This window comes from Rhincodon typus, chromosome 26 (genome assembly GCF_021869965.1).
Source record: "Rhincodon typus isolate 14 chromosome 26, sRhiTyp1.1, whole genome shotgun sequence".
Lineage (NCBI taxonomy): Eukaryota > Metazoa > Chordata > Chondrichthyes > Orectolobiformes > Rhincodontidae > Rhincodon > Rhincodon typus.
The window spans coordinates 11,161,890-11,179,255 of NC_063357.1; the positions used below are offsets into that span (position 1 = coordinate 11,161,890).

General features: G+C 40.9%; 1 protein-coding gene across 2 annotated transcripts in view; it reads right to left on the reverse strand.

Annotated features, from left to right (window-relative positions):
- Positions 1–304: 304 nt before the first annotated feature.
- Positions 305–17,366, reverse strand: part of cluha (clustered mitochondria (cluA/CLU1) homolog a) — a 101,289-nt gene continuing 84,227 nt past the window's right edge. For both annotated transcript variants that reach the window (XM_048612620.1, XM_048612619.1), the window contains exons 21-26: positions 13,806–13,931; positions 11,468–11,589; positions 11,253–11,346; positions 7,522–7,656; positions 4,081–4,154; positions 305–2,113 (exon numbers count right to left, since the gene is read on the reverse strand). In XM_048612620.1, coding sequence (XP_048468577.1) covers positions 1,942–2,113; positions 4,081–4,154; positions 7,522–7,656; positions 11,253–11,346; positions 11,468–11,589; positions 13,806–13,931 — 723 coding nt within the window. In that variant the 3' untranslated portion in view covers positions 305–1,941. The remainder of the gene's footprint in view (positions 2,114–4,080; positions 4,155–7,521; positions 7,657–11,252; positions 11,347–11,467; positions 11,590–13,805; positions 13,932–17,366) is intronic.

Consider the following 17,366-nt stretch of genomic DNA (forward strand, 5'->3'; position numbering starts at 1 on the left):
AGGGTAGTGGCGGTGGTTGGAGGAGGGGTTTGGGAGGGGGTGGAGGGGAGGGGGGCAGTAAGGGAGCTGTCAGGTGACCACACTACTCACCGATGGAACAAATATCTAAAAACTTGAAGAAAGGATTTTGAAAATCAATTAAAGAGCTCATTGTTTTGGATTTGTTTGTATTGACATCGCTACTTGCTTCCTAATATGAAGCAGAATTACTCCAAAAATTAAAAGGAATTAAGAAGCATTAAAATTTAGGCCAAGCTTTTATACCATCGTCGACAAAATAAATACCAAAATATTTTTAAAATAATTTTTAAAAATTCATTAGCATTATCCATCTTTATTGGAATGTAAGGGCAAAAAATTTCTTGGAGGTACATAAGCAAGTATAGTCTTGTTCGTCTTTTATTGAACATTTGGTAGTCAATTCAAATAATTTAAGAACAAGCTGTTTTGCAATGAAGACAGTGCCTTGCATTTTGCCATTTGCTTCCCCCTCGTACACACACATATACTCTCACAAATCACCCCAACCTCCGGGCAACATCAGCACGTGAGATAAATGCAAAAGCTGTTAGCATAATGATACATCCGGCAGGGGGATAGTGTAGCAATTAAAGTGATTTTGAATTAATCAGATATGCCCACACTGAGGCCTTGGGAGGAAGCAATGGACAATCACTGAGGATACCCAGGTAAAAAGAAAATCAACTTACTCCAATATTTACTACAGATCCATAAATGGAAGGAATTTACTGTGTAATGATTCCATTATCACGTCACATGAAATACGATTATACGATTCGAGAATATACTATATAGCACTCATTTCATTTCATAAATTTATCTTTTTGTCTTGTCAGTACCACAACATACATACAGCTTACAGGTTATTAATTTTTAAAAAATGGCTTTCATCATCTCTCTTGGTCACAGTCATTCACCGGAACAAAAAAGGTTTTGCCGTGAGTGCGCTGTGCAATGCTAGCACTTTTAATACAAGTGGCTTCGTCGCACATGTTTTAAACGCACTAAAAATCCCACCTTCCTTCAGATTTAACTGTGAAACGTGTCACACCACTGCTCACTGAAAAAAAAACACCCAAGTACACGTTTCCTCCACTTATTCCATGTAGGCTTAAAGACATTTCCAATTCTAATTTGAAAAGAACTGGGAAATGAACAGGGTTTAAGAAAGGACAATTCCCATCACCAATGGCAAACACACAAATTCCAAATATTTGACAGTTTTCGCGAGGGAAAGTTACCAGTTTTTAAAACAGATTGAACTGGAAATCGACACGAAAACTCAAGTCAGAGTTGTACCTGTACATCTTCACAATGGTGTACAGGTTTCACCACTTGACTAGCGACTGACTTGTAGCTAAATCTAGTGTGTGTTGATTAGGGCAAATAACTATTTTAGTTAGTTTCTAAGTTGAAATGATTAGTTCTGGACATCTAAGTTGCAATTTGTTTTTCGGTTGGTGCCCTCAAACAGCATATAACGACCTGAGTATTTTAAGTATTTCAAAATTCATTCATTTGGAATTTGTCATCTGTACAGTTTTTTTTAAACTATTACACATGTACTTTACAAACAGTTGATTTTTTTTACTGACTGTACAAGCTGAGTTGTTTAACTTTACAAGTGACTGTTTTCAAACACTTAGTCTCTTTTAAATAGTTTTTAAAAAAAACACATTATGCAGTCAATGCCACTGCTAAGGCTTCGATTTTATTCAGATCTGCTAATGGCAGGATATTCCTTTTCTCTTTTAAAAAAAAAAAGAAATGGTAAATGCAACACATTTCTATGTCCCAGTGCATTTCTTTCTGTGTGCGCGCAAGAGATTAAGTTTATTGCAACAAGTCTCCTACAGCCTGGAAAACCTGCCCAGGTTTAAACAGGCAACAGTTCCTGGAAACTTCTGAAGAAACAGGCATTTATGCTGATGTCTGTTCTGTGGATGACTTGACAGAAGTTTGGGTCTTCACCCCGTGAACTGGTTCAGTCACCTTCTCGTTTCTGGTATCCTCTTGCTCCGCACCCTTCCCTGCTTCTTGTAGTTGCTGACGACGCTGGACCTCAGCCTTCAGATTCTCCAAGTCTTTCTGGCTGTTGAATGAAAAGTCACATTAAGACACTTGCAGCAGAATCACTGGTGCTGCGAGTTGGTCAACTCAAGCATTTCAATGATTGCTTATCAGTTATAAACAAAAAGCCCTCTATAAACTGGGTTCAATCCAAGCTTCAGCTTACTTCTGCACTGCTGTAATGCTTTCATTCCCCTTATATTGGTAGCATCAGGCAACACTGGTGTTGGAAAACCGGGAGAATTTAAACAAACATAAAACAAAACAGCATAAGCACGAGCAGGCAATCAGCCCTTCTCATTTTGGCCTCAACTCCTCTTTCCTGCCCCTCAACCCGTTACTAATTAAAAATATATCTCCTTAAGTTTACTCCATATCCCAGCAGCCACTGTACTCTGGGGAAGTGAATTCCACAGGTTGACAACCCTTTGTGAGGAAAGCAATTTCTCTTCATCTGTTTTAAATCTGCCTTTCCTTATCCTAAAACTGCTACCTCTCCATGCCAACCATTGGCATTTTACATGTGCTCTGACCATTATCATGGTAAGTGAGCCAAGCAGATGCAAACAGATAGTTAGGCTGCTACAACTGACCCATTTTAGTGGCAGGAAGCACTATCAGAATTCCTCCTTCCAGACTGCTGTGAGCTATCTGCTCGATGTGGATTCATGCGATACTGGACGAGGACAGGACAGAGCTGGTTTGTGATTCCTCTCATGGCTGAATAGCTTATCAAGGTGCACCAGGAAGTAGTTGTCAAAATGTTTCAGGGACAATGAGCAAGTTGGCTATCAGAGTCATAGAGCTGTGCAGCATGGAAACAGACCCTTCGGTCTAACTCGTCCATGCTGACCAGATATCCTAAATTAATCTAGTCCCATTTGCCAGCTTTTGGCCCATATCCCTCTAAACCCTTCCTATTCATATACCCATCCAGATGCCTTTTAAATGTTGTAACTGTACCAGCCTTCACCACTTGCTCTGGCAGCTTGTTTCATACATGCACCACCCTCTACGTGAAAAAGTTACTCCTTAGGTCCCTTTTAAATCTTTCCCCTCTCACCTTAAACTTGACTCCCCCAACGTGGGGAAAAGACCTTGCCTATTCACCCTATCCAGGCCCTCAACCTTCGACGCTCTGGGGAAAATAGCCCCAGCCTGTTTAGCCTCTCCCTCTCACTCAAACCCTCCAACCCTGGCAACATTCTTGTAAATCTTTGCTAAACCCTTGCGAGTTTCGCAACATCTTTCCTATAGCAGGGAGACCAGAACTGCATGCAGTATTCCAGTGGCGGCCTAACCAATGTCCTGTACTGCTGCAACTCATATACTCATTGCACTGACGAATAAACACAAGCATACCAAGCGCCTTCTTCACTATCCTGTCTACCTGCAACTCCACTTTCAAGAAACTATGTGCCTGCACCCCTAGGTCTCTTTGTTCAGCAACACTCCTCAGGGCCCTCCCATTAAGTGTATAAGGAAGGGTCACTGGACCCGAAATGTTAACTCTGATTTTTTTTATTCACAGATGCTGCCAGACCTGCTGTGTCCCTCCAGCTCCGCACTGTATTGACCCTGACCCCAGCATCTGCAGTCCTTACTATCTCATAGTCTCATCGAATACAGCAAGCTTGTGAAGCCAAAGAATCGACTGAGGAAATATGGATGGTGGCAAATTCTCAAATACATCAAGAAGAATCTCTTATACTAAACAATGAATCTGCTTAGCACTTAAGACAGTGTCTTTAACAAGATCCAACACAACATTTACTAATACATCTGTTGTTAGCAGTCAGGAGTACTGCCAAAATTGTCAGTGGAGGTCACGCTGAGCATACAATAGGAAGATGAATAGGGTAGTTTTGTGTTCCACTTTGGTGCGTTGTATATCCATGCCGTTAAAAACAGGGCTAGACAAAGATGCTTGAATGTTCATTTAGTGTGACTTGTGGCTAAGAGAGTAGAATACAAAGGTTAGTTCCTCACCTGAGGGGAATGAAGAGAATGCCATTGATAACATTGAGCTGTTCCAATACAGTCGCCATGGAAGGTGCTGTGAACTGTTGAAAACAAAGCAAGGCAAGTTTTATACAGGGACATTTCCTTTCATACAGCCTTCGCCAATTGAATTAGGTGCTCAAGATTTTGAATAAGTTCACAATCCAGTTGATTCCAGACATTATATACACTCTGCTGGAGGACCAGATTTAGACAATACTACATCCCATTGAAAGACAACTTGGCAAGGAGCCAAGTTTCTGACAGTCACACCTTGGTATCCCCAGGTGGAAACTGTTAATCTCTGGCCTCTGGTAACCATCCAAACAGGCGGAGGGTGGAAAAAGAAAATCTGGTACTGGCATGGTAATTCACAGCCGTCAAACGCCTCAGTGACAGACATGTGGTTGACTCTGCTCTAAACGAGAGAAATACAAGACCGGGCTACAATTAGAAAGCACACCTTTTAGACCCTCTATGAATGTCAGTTATTGACATCTAAAAACAATTCACTTGGTAAGTTACGGAAGGCTTTAAAATTAAAAGAAGAAGAATTCAAAGTCAGATTGTACATTTGGCAATTTACCCAGGGCAGCAGGAGACAGACCAGCCTTAAATATGGATCAGGAAATTTGTCCAGTTTATGAAATCACAAAGGAGAAAACAAATAGTTAAGAAAATAGGTTTGGCGGGGGAGGGTGGGGGGTGTCAAAGGCTAATTAATCACAATAGGCCAGTGAAGTGCCAGAGAATTTTATTCTCCTCTTCCTTATAAGTGTTTATCCATCCTTTAGGCTTCAGAGACACTAGCTCAAGTGTTTACAAGGAAGACAGTAATTCTACCAAGGGAATCAAATGTCAAGCTCTGCTCTTGTAGTTCATGTTTTCCAGCTTCTCATGTGAACACAGAACAGAAACTTCCTTCGTGACGCAGTCTGTGCTTTCAAATATGGATGACCAACATTACAAAGACAGTGCTATAAAAGCACAACACAACACATTTGCTCATTAAGGGGTTTAAGGGTTGGGAACTAACACATTGGAGCCTTCTCTAATGCAAGGCTCTGTGATGAGCAGTCCTGGTCTAATACATGGGAGGTGATGGTATTGTGGTATTATTGCTAGACTATTAATCCAGAGACTCAGCTAATGTTCTACGGACCATGACAGATGGTAGAAATTAAATGCAATAATAATCGGGAATTAAGAATCTGCTAATGACTGCAAATCCATTGCCAATTGTCAGAAAAACCCACTTGGTTTACTAATGTCCTTCAGGGAAGGAAATCTGCCATCCTTACCTGGTCTGGCCTACATGTGACTCCAGACCCACAGCAATGTGGTTGACTCTCAACTTCCCTCTGAAATGATGTAGCAAACTGCTCAGTTCAAAGGCAACTAGAGGTAGGCAACAAATGCTGGCCATCTAGTGACAGTCATGTCCCACAGGGGAATATAAAAAAAGTATCATGCTGTTGATATAGAATTTATGTGAACAAAACGCACAGTCTCAAGTCAAGTTTTCTGTAATAAACACCTTGAAAATCCTTTTCCCTTCCAGAGGGCTGTTTATAACAGAATGTGACAAAGACAGATAGCTCCAGCACTCAATACAGGAGTCTGGCTAGAATTGAGTCAAGCATCTGTGAAGAAATCATTGTTTGGTTTCAGTTACACTGTGATGGAAAAGAACTCACTAGAATCACTCCCAATAAGAGGAGGGGAATAAAAAAAAACAAGATGGTATCAGAGCAGAAAACCATCTGCTGGAAAGGAACATGTTCCCCAGCTGAAGACATACACAGAATCAGTGTCACCCCCTTCTGTCCTCCCACCCCGAAGTCAAAGATATTTCATGGCTGATCTGATATGAAGGACAGTCTACGAGGTGAGATACAGGATGGCTGCCAAAACCCATGAAACTGTTTTACGAGGGAGCTTTCTTAAAAGGTTCACAATAACTCAAAATTGTTGTGCCACTAGTGAAATGTCTACCCACGCTAAAAGTATATGGGATATAAATAAGGTGCCTCTCAAAACAACAATTTTTGTTTTGTGAATGGATAGTTAGTTCCAAAAAGAGAGATTTCTGGTATACAGAGATAACAAGGTTTTTCTGAAGAAGGGTCCAGACCCGAAACATCAGCTTTCCTGCTCCTCTGATGCTGCCTGGCCTGCTGTGTTCATCCAGCTCTATGCCTTGTTATCTCAGACTCCAGCATTGGCAGTTCCTACTATCTCTTTTCATTTAATGAGTAGTTATGGTTTGGAACACTGCCTGTAAATGTGGTGGAGGCAGGATCAACTGAGTATTCAAGAGAGCATTGAAGGAAAATGTGGATAAAGGAGGAGATTGGTAGTAGGTAATTTTAAGAGTTGGTGCAGACATGATGTGCCAAATAGCTTTCTTTCTACACCATAACACTTCCATGATTTTACATTTTAGACCCTGCAAGAATCCACTTGAGCAGTCACTAATGATGTTCCATCTCTAATCAGGTATAATCCCAGAATTAAAATCTTTGGCATTATTGTTAAAACGAGTTTTGAACAAGAACCGTTCTCCAGAAACAGACGCTGTGCCGCTTACATTGCTCAGAAAAAGAATGGAAATTGTGAACCACTTCAAGTGAGCACAAAATGTCTGATGACTGTGAAGGTAATATCCCATTACAGTACAGAATCACACAACCTCTGTTTCCATAAAAAGGTAATGAAATGGATTCCAGTAATTGTATAATTGTGAGCAAAGGGCTGAATTATGAGAAAAACTAGAAAGGTATGGGCTACTCAGCCTTAGACAAGAAAATAAAAGAACTTGATCCTATACAAATACAATTTTATAAAATCAATACAAAATTAACATGGGAATTTCTTCAAATCCACAGCAGTTAACGTGAATGAAGTAAACTTTCAGGAGGATTGGGGAGATAAAAAATCCACAATCATTTCGTAATGTTTACATTTTATTGGAAGCTGTGTTGCAGGTACATTCTATATTCATTCCAGATAGAATGCTGGATGGGCCAACTTGTTGTCTCAATCCTTAGTTATTCCTTGGAAAGGAAACTGAAACCTAACTGGTGTCTGGTATCTCTTCCGTCCCTTCCCCTTGCAATCCTCATTGAGACAGTTGTGAAAGACAACATCCACAACAAGGAGATGGAAGGATAATTGCCAAGTCTGATCATTCAAACAGCTTCAATGTACAACCTCCTCAGGCAATGTACTGGTACTGAATGACATGGCTACAAGTCCCCACATCAAGTGGAAGATGCAGGGAGAAATATATTGCTAATTCTCCCAATAATGTCATCAGTCAAACACATGGACAGTAAATATTTACCTTCCTTATTATGCACACAAATAGTTCAGGGTGTGCTTCTCTCCCCTCAATATGCCAATTTTACTGGTTGGTGCTTGACATACCTTGAGTGGGAGAATGCTGGCATTGGATCCATTCTTGTAAATCTCATTCATGGTACGTTGGAGAGCTACAGCTTGTTGCGTGAGATACTTCAAATACTCGGAACTTTCTTTGGTCTTTTCGTGATTTTCACCCAGCTGTAGAGGGAGATGAAAAAGGAGAAATAGAGTGAGTAAATGTGCAGGATTTCAAAGCGATTGGATTTCAGTAAAATGACTCCTATCACTTGGTACAAGATAGATTTAAAAACCATGACCCAGCAGAGAGACTTACAGTCTGGGACCTAGTCATAAGTCAGATAGCTTGACAATCAGTCTTGGCTTTAAGGAGACTAACAGCTTAGGGAAATAAAGTACATTTATCATCAGATTTAAGACACACACACACACACACACACACATACACGGGACCAGCACAAGACATTTTTTAAGATGAACCTGATACTGTTGTAGAGAATACAGTTCAACACAAATTCTCAACGTGCAACTTTGGGAACAAAATAAATCAGCATTCTCCCAGGTTTTATCTCAATTTCAATTCAAGAATTAGTAGAGGTGATGAATTCTGGTGAAAATAATTGCATGTCTTCATTTTCACATCAGCCTGGTCATATAAAGAGAGCCTTTAAGCATCATGCAAGGGAAAAGGGAAACAGTCCCATTTATCTCAGAGACATACCCCATGTAGCACGTAGATTAACCAAATTATTTTTACTGTCTGCCTTGTGCAAATTTTTCAATAGCCTGACAAACAAGTTTTTTCATATTTTAATTTGAGCAGATATTGCGCAGAACAGGGGTGTAGCTGCAAAGGTCAGCTACCTTTGTTTTTGGTTAGAGATACCAGAATGATGCTCTGATGTACTCTGGCAGCACGATAGCCCAGGTGCTGATTATATTGTCTACACCTCAAATGGTTCTCCTCCACGTCCCCTCAAGGCTGTCAGGCACTCCTGATTAAACAGAGATCCACAGATATTACCCTTAAAGTCCAATTCTGGAAGCTTAAACCTCAGTAACTCTTTACCAGACTATTCTTACTGTGTCTTAATTTCTGCCACGATTCCTGCATTATAAGAATGATTGCATTTCAAGAGGTGTTTTGGATCATTCAGTGATCATGAAAGGCACTATATAAATGCAATTTCCTTTATTATTTTAAATCCTTGCCCACATCAAGGTGTAGGAACTCCTATTGAGGCACTGCCACCTCCTGGCACATGGGTGTGATTTGGCTGGGCAGCACAAGGTGGTGATGGGCTCTTTCGACTCTCTGCTCAGGGTGTATGTTACTGATGCCGTTAATCACTGCATCTCAGAAAGAAATCTCTCGAGTCTGCCAGAGCAGCAGGCAAACCGACTCAACCACTCAAAGCTCCCTCCCACCATCGCACTCATTATTCCTGTCGTTCATTTATTCCCATTTCTTTTCAGCCTCTGATGGGCTCTCCAGCTGAGATGACAGGAAAACCTCAGTGATTCTTCTTCAACTTGGAACCACCAGCCCACCCCACCAGTAGCTAACAGGAGGTGACAATGCTCATTAGGACTTGTGACTGGCTCAAGTACATCTCCGTAGACACCCTGAAGGCGTACTCATTTTTAAAATGAGATCCTGCCTACATTCAAAATTACCGTGACAAAACGGAACACTCTGCCATAAAAGCTACCGAAATTGCAGCTTATTCTGATGTTTTTGAACTAAAAAGGTTTTCCACTTGGAGCAGCATGTGGATGGGTGTACATATATGTATGGGTGTTGGATGGAAGAGAGGGAGACAGAGAATGAGAAGGGTGCAAGAGGAAGAGCAGCTTTCTTGATACTGTCTGACACATCCTGATGCTGCCGCACAACTTCGATTGCAGATTAGGCATCATTTTGTTTGTTTGTGTCAGGAATAAAACACCATGCAGATAACAGCAGATCAAGTCTGGGACAATTACTTTTTTTTAATATAAGTATCATCTCAAACCCTTGGCCCTTCTCAAAGCCGAGCAAATGACGAAGGCCCCATTACTGTATTTTTTTTAAAAAAGAGATTTCATAAGCTCAGGTAGGAAAGGCTCATCAAATTTAGGTTTTGCTGATCCAGTCAACACCTCCAGTTTTTAAACAACTTAGCACACAACTCAACACTGCCACACCCTTTTTAACAATTCATAGCATTTCATCACGTCAAAAAAATTGGTCATACAATTTACTGCACCTCGGCTAGCCTGTATTTCATATGCAAATACATCCAAACCTTTTCACATTTAATTAGTTCCATGAATACATTAAATATGGACAGGCAGGGAGTTAATCCTTCAATTCCCTTCATACCGACTTCAAAACATTTCTATTAGCCACCTTCCTCACTTTCTTGTTCCACGGTCTGTATCCAATTTTATTCTTTTTATCACCAGATCAATTTTCTCGACGAGCTTACTTAATATGGGGTGTCTAATTGGCACTGAACACAGGGGTGTTGCTTTGTATTAAATGATGTGGAGAACACCAACGCAGGAGACAGTTCTGAAATATTCGATGTTCAATGCTGACAAAATGAATACTGATAGGTCAGGTGTCAGAAGACCCTCAAAATTCAGGAAATCATTTGAGGTTCCACTTTGACTGAATGGAAGCCAGATTATAAATCTGGACACGGAAACCCGAAGGGGAAAATTGACATGGATGCATTTCTTTTTTAAAAAAGTAATTTTCAATAAAGTGTTATGGTGAAATGTGGGGAGTCTTTGTTGGGTCCAGGTAATATGAGCTGCATAAAAGTGCTGGTGCTTAGGAGTCCTTTCTTGCTGACGAAGGCAATGGGAGCAATAGGAGACATATATTCAGAGGAAAATTAACTATGCAGCATTGAAACATATTGGCTTAAGGAGATTTTTTTTCTTTAGCATGTAAGGCACTAATGCTTCAGATATGCCTAGCAATCCTGGTACAGCGATCCAATAATGCACTGGTACTTTTAAACAGAAGGTATTGTGGAATAGAAAAGCAACACCCTATGTTCTGATTCCTCACTGGCTGAATTAAAACAAATGCTTTTTTCTTGGAGTGTTACTGATGCGGCTGGACGTTTCACCTGTAAAAGCAACCCAATCAGGAACAGGCTGCAGCAGACATGAGTTACACAAGCTTGTCACTCTGTAACTGGGTTATAACTAGCTGCCCCTCCTGGCCTGTGAAACACAATAAGCCAGTTCAGCGCATTGAACCGCAAACACACAGACACACCAGCTCAATGTCCTCGGGGCTGCCAAGCCCTCAACGTTTTCTCATTAGCTAAAAAGCAACCTCCAAAAAGCCTACAGGTGTCGGGTGACAGTGCACAATTGCAGACAACACTGCAAAAGGTCAAAGGCAAAAAGGATCGATTCACAAGCAGCAAATGCAGTGTATAACACAGCTGGTGGTAATGAGCCACTCTCAGCCAGCTTCCTACAGGATGGGTCAGAGAGCAGAGAGCAATGTGGGGTGCGGGGAGAGCCGTGGGAGCAAGTGAACTGAACACACAAGGAAAACCCAAAAAAATAGCCGGACAAATTAATTCAAAAAAAAAAGGTTGAAAGGAACAGACACAAATCTAACACAACCTAAAAGGTAATGCTGTGGAATACCCCTAGCAGATCGAAATACATTGAGCAGAGACTGCAGATGGCATAATTAACACTGAGCCAGATGGTGACAAGGTGCAAATGAGATGCGGAGCTCACGCTGAACGTGCAAGACTGACCTGGTTTTTGTAGATGGTATAACCATCTTTCTCGTGCTGCAGAGCTGATCGAAACTCGGCTTTGCTTTCATGGACTCGCGCTACCAGATGGTGGCTGAGGGGGAGGGGAAGAAAGAATATCGACTTTCATTCTTAAACATCATTTTTTTTGTTAAAAAATGTTTAAAAAAAAAATGAAAAATCATCTCCTAAAAAAAATGACGGAATATTATTACCTCAAGGCAACTTTGAGAGATTTTGCTCCATGGTATTTGCCATTGATTGCCAGAGCATTCTCCAGGAACCTTAGAGCGAGATCATACTCCATCACACCATGTAACACAAGGCCGATATTACTCTGTAATCAAAGCAGACCAGAACATGTGGATGATAGTATAAAGGTAGGGGTGGAGGTTAGATAGACCTTAGGTTTAGGGTAAAAGTTCGGCACAACATCGTGGGCCGAAGGGCCTGTACTGTGCTGTACCGTTCTATGTTCTATGTTCTAGCACTGAGTACACTTATTGCATGGCTGTAGGTTAGAATAAATTGCAAAAAAGTGATTCATTTATTGCAGGGATATTTTAAAGGACGTCACTGGATGAAAATTCTGGATCCGTGCCCCCTTTCTTAAGAATATTGGGGGATCATGTCCAATAGATAGAAACAGGTGACAGCAAAACACTACTATCTTCTCAAGGGCAATGAGGAGTGAGGCACAAGTTCTGGTCTTGCTAAGAATGCTCACATCCTAGGAAAAGATACAGATAAATACTAGGCTGAAGTGCTGTGTATCCTTTCCACAGGTTGGCAATATCATTTGATTCTGAGCAAAAGACTAAGAGTTTTGCCTCAGGGCATTATTAATACTCTTGTGAAGAACGGGATTTGATATAGTAATGTAATGTTTGTGACAGTGGATTAGTAACCCAGAGATCAAACACCATCCCATTAAGTTGAGACACAATTAATCTAGTAACTTGCAAGTTAGCACCAGAACCATTCACTAATATCCTTTAGCTATGTGCTGGCCAAGAACAGTTAAGAGTTAATGAATGAAGCTCCCCTGCATAGCAATAACCGGTCAGAGAACCAAAAAATCTTCCAAGATCAACAACTGGATACACAGCTGGAAAGTAGCACGGACTAGGAGTGATGTTAAGGAGATACCAGCGTTGGACTGGGGTGGACAAAGTCAGAAGTCACATGGCACCAGGTTATAGTCCAACCAGATTATTTAAAATCACAAGCTTTCAGAGGGCTGCTCCTTCATCACCTGATGACTTCTGACCAGGAGTGATTAATGTATAACTTTAATGAGTGGTGTAATAAAGATAGGCATAGGTTAACCGTGGTTTAGAATAGATAATTAGATAAGCTTCCAGTAAACTTGTGGAAAGGATCTGAAAACGGGTAAATCACGAGTTCTTTTTGTGAAATCTGCCTTTGAAGTAGGCAAACTGGGGTCTTTAAAAGAAGGTGGTTCACTAGAGGTGACTGGAGAGCTCGAAAGTGACAGAGACCAGAGCTTTTCTTCATTACCCTGCAGATTATTCACCAGTGCTGCATTATTCATATGGTCCAGTGCTTGAAACTGGTCCCTGAGTGTCAGAGGGAAGTAAAGTGACTCTACATGACTGAACCCCACTGTACTGAATCAACCTGGCCCACTCATGACTCCATTTTAGATTAGATGGTTGACTCTTAAAGCTCTTGGGGCAATTCATTCAAAAGGCAGTTCCACTGCAATCTTAGAGATGGTCAATGAAAACAGCCATTTTGAAACATCCCACAACGAATCACTACTGAATAGGATTGAGCAAACAGGGTCAGAATCCTGGAACTCCCTTCCTAACCACACCATTCATGTACCTACATCACATGGATTGCAGTGGGTCAAGAAGGCAGTTTACAAATACCTTCTCAAGGGCAGTTCTTCTCTATTCTTTCATGGAACGTGGAGATCATCAGCTAGACCCGCCTTTATTGCCCATCCCTAATTTTCCTTGAACTGCGTAGCTTGTTTGCCCTCTGCAGTGGGCAGTTATGATCAACCATATTGCTGTGGATCGAGAGTCATACTTCGGCCAGATCAGGCAGGAAAGTCTGTCCTTGCCTACAGGATTCAGCAAATCAGATGGGCTTTTACAACAATCGATGATAGTTCTTATGGTCACTGTTACTGAGACCATGTTTATACAGCAGATTTATTCATCTAATTTAAATTCCAGCAACCATGCTGGGGTTTGAACCCCTGTCTCAAACATTAGTCTAGGCCTCTGCATTGCTAGTTCAGTAACATTACCACTACACCATCATCTTCCAAGGACGTCAATGAATTAAAAAAAAATGCTAAATCCACAGTCAATGCTTAGCAAAAGCAAAAAGAGGCTACAATATTTTCTAATCAATACCAAGAACTTCTGATCTACATGAGGACCTGAAACATACGCAGGCAACATAACTGTCCTGAAAGCCAATATTAAGGTTAAACGTTATTTCCAGTTTTACTGTTAATGAGGTGATCTTTAAATTTATGTCTTGCTGGTTCCCTCAGACTGTCCAGATACTCACATCCAACAGAGCCATTTCTGGATGATCCTCACCGTATACCAAGAGCAGGAGATAGCGGGATCGATACAGTAATTTTAAGGCTGTTGATAGTTGACCATTTGCAAAGCAGTACAGTGCAAGGTGCATCTGTAAAAGGTGAAAGAAAAAATAACCCTTGATAAACTGTAACAGTCGCGACTTATTCAGGCATTTTTAAACAAAAGATATGGTGCTAAGGGAACACCACTGAAGAGGAGGCATCTGAAATTGCAATATTTTCCACATTTAGTTCCTTTCTCAGTGGCTATCTGTGCTTTCCTGGGACAGTTTAGTATTTCCTTTGTTAGCAATTGTCAAGCCCAATGACTAGAAGATGTAGAATTCAGGCCATTTTTAGGAGTAGCTGTTGATAAGACAGCCCATGTCAGTGTCAACAGAGTGGAATATGACCAGTGACTGGCCTGCCAAGCCCCAAAACCATCATCACTCTGCAAGGTAAACATTCTGCTTACAGTCAACTTGGCTAAGAACAGCCAGAAGAACCGAGTGTCCTGTTTTACAAACTAATCCGCCATGATACAATACGTAATATGAATGAAGCCTCAACTTTTGAGTCACTGAAACCTTGAGAAGCTGCATGTTCCCACTGCCAGATTATACCTGTAATAATGAATACAATAGGGGCAAAGACAGAATCTGCTGAAAAATCTCGGCAGGACTGGCAGCATCCGTGAAGAGAAATCAGAGTTAACATTTCAGGTCTGGTGACCCTTCCTCAGAACCCGAAACATTAACTCAGATTGCTCTTCACAGATGCTGCCGGATCTGCTGAGCTTTTCCAGCAACTTCCATTTCTGATTTACAGCATCCGCACTTCTTTTGGTTTTCATTTAATACAATATAGAGGCATTCAGTTGCAAATAAATAATTGCACTCTTAAGAAAAGGAGTAGGACAGTCTCAGACAAATGGAAACAGACAAGGTTTGATGTATTAACAGAAAACAAATCAGCTCTGCATCCTTTCATGGAGTTGAGATCCCCCAAGGGGACCGAGTGAAGACATTTGCCTGCCTGTCACCAACCACAACCCCTCCCCTGCCCCACCCAAAAAAGCCGTAAGAACATAAGAACTAGGAGCAGGAGAAGGCAATTCAACCCCCTCTAGCCTGCACTGTCCACCATTAAATACCATTGTGGCTGATTGCATCTCGGCCTCAACTGCACTTTCCTGTCTGATCCCCATAACCCTTCAACCAATTACTAATTACATATCTATCTATCTCCTCAAATTTATGGTGTCCCAGCATCCACTACATTCTGGGATAGTCAATCCCACAGGTTCACAACACTTTGAGAGAGAAGTGACCGATCCTCATCTTTTTCCTCAAAAGTGAGGAAAACTAATGGAAAAAGTTACGTAAGAAATGCAGTTGGTAAATGATTTTTGTTCCACTAATGGGTCAATGGATTAAAACAAAGAGTCATTGAGTGTCACAGAACTTGGATGTCCCCCAGGTTCGATTTCCCTGAAATGTAAAATATTTCTCCTGAGGCACTGCAATGACAGAAAGACTACAGTTAATCTCGGCTCGTCTGGGTTACCAAGGGGAAAGCCACGCAGGAAAATTGAATATTATCCAGTGAGCCGTGTGTGCCTGATCAGATTTGCTCGTGCTGTCCTCTCCTTCACAATCAGATCGTTTACTCAGCATCAGTAATGGTCATATAGGGAGTGTAATGGAAAAGGATTGTCAGATGTGGAACTGTGCCCAAGCACAGAGCTAATTATGTTTAGGAGAGGGGAGAAAATTTGAAAGGTAGAACTGTTATTTATATCTTTGGAATGCAAAGTTAGAAAATGTAGGTCTTTGGGGAAAAAGAAGGTAAATGATGGGAAATCAAAATAGACTGTAAAAAGGCTGTGCTATTGAATATGGAACATAAATCTATTCACCCTCTTGCCCACCAAAATCCTGACACATTTCTCACATGAGCCCAGTTTGTTTGACTCTGGATTGCTGGACATTGTTTCTTGACAATTCCAACAGGAAATATCATCACCCAAATGCAGAAATGAAGGTGACAGATTTATAAGTGAAGCAATTCCCTGACTTAAAAAAACACCACTGAAACCGACTGGAATCCCACCATAGCAGCATTTAATATTCAGTGGCTGCCTAAGGTCCCCTGCACGAGGTCATCTTTTGTAGGAAACCTCCCAACAATCCTGCCACCCATACAGGTTGATCTACCCCACAATGAATCAAAAAGCAGCTCCACAGATAGAACCAACAATAGTAAATAAAACCACTTTTAAAAGAAAATGTGCAATTTTGAAAAAAGACAAAAGTTTTTTTTAAAAATTATAAAACTGCATTAGAAAATCAAAACATATTGAGGATTTTGTCACATGTAGCATTTTCCACTTTGTCAAGTCTTCTGCATCATTTATCTTTTGCATTTGCTCCCAGCAGGTAACATCCTTATGAATCGACATTGGAGCCATTCCTAATCCTCCACATTTCTGTGTAGAGCTCAATACTACACAGGATGTGAATAAGGTTTAAGGCATAACTCACCATGACCTCTTGGCTTTCACTTTACATCTAGTGATAAATCCTATCAAAGCTTGTTTTTGCATTACAACTGGCTGGTTAAGGAAATAGCTGCAACTTCCACAACCCATTGGGTGCACTAAACATTCTGCTCGAATTACGTTTTAGCAATTTGAATGAATGGTCCACTACATAACACCGCAAACTCTTCGGCCTCAAGCCTGCATCCAATATGTAGGAACTAAGTCCGATAGAATTCGTGAATCCAAGTGACCAATAACTCCGAACAAATGGAGATCAGCCATTAAACTTCTACTGGTTGAGCCAGAGATATTTTCCATGTTTGCAATGGATTTGCTACCCTAGATGATACTGCACCACATAATTAAGGCCGTCTCACGTACAATTAAATAGTTTTTTAAAAATATAGTTGTGATACCTATTAAGCCCTTTCAAGCCATGCAAAGTTTGTAGCAAAAAATGTAGCCATTTGATTTCAACGTTTTGGAAACTCCTGCTGTTATATTTTATTGTCTAACATACTGTTGGACTGAACTTAGACTTTAGAACATAAGAACTAGGAGCAGGAGTAGGCCGTCTGGCCCTTCGAGCCTGCTCCGCCATTCAATAAGATCATGGCTGATCTTTTCGTGGACTCGGATCCACTTACCCGCGTTCTCACCATATCCCTTAATTCCTTTATTGTTCAAAAAAAATCTACCTTATCTTTAAAAACGTTTACTGAAGTAGCGTCAACTACTTCACTGGGCAAGGAATTCCATAGATTAACAACCCTCTGGGTGAAGAAGTTCCTTCTCAATTCAGTCCTAAATCTGCTGCCTCTAAGCTTGAGGCTATGCCCTCTTGTCCTAGCTTCACCTGCCAGTGGAAACATCCTCTCTACTTCTATCTTATCTATTCCCTTCACAATTTTATATGTTTCTATAAGATCCCCCCTCAATCTTCTTTAGGCACTTCCTAATGTAATATAACTGCCAGCAATACAAAGTTGTGAAGAAAAGTTGG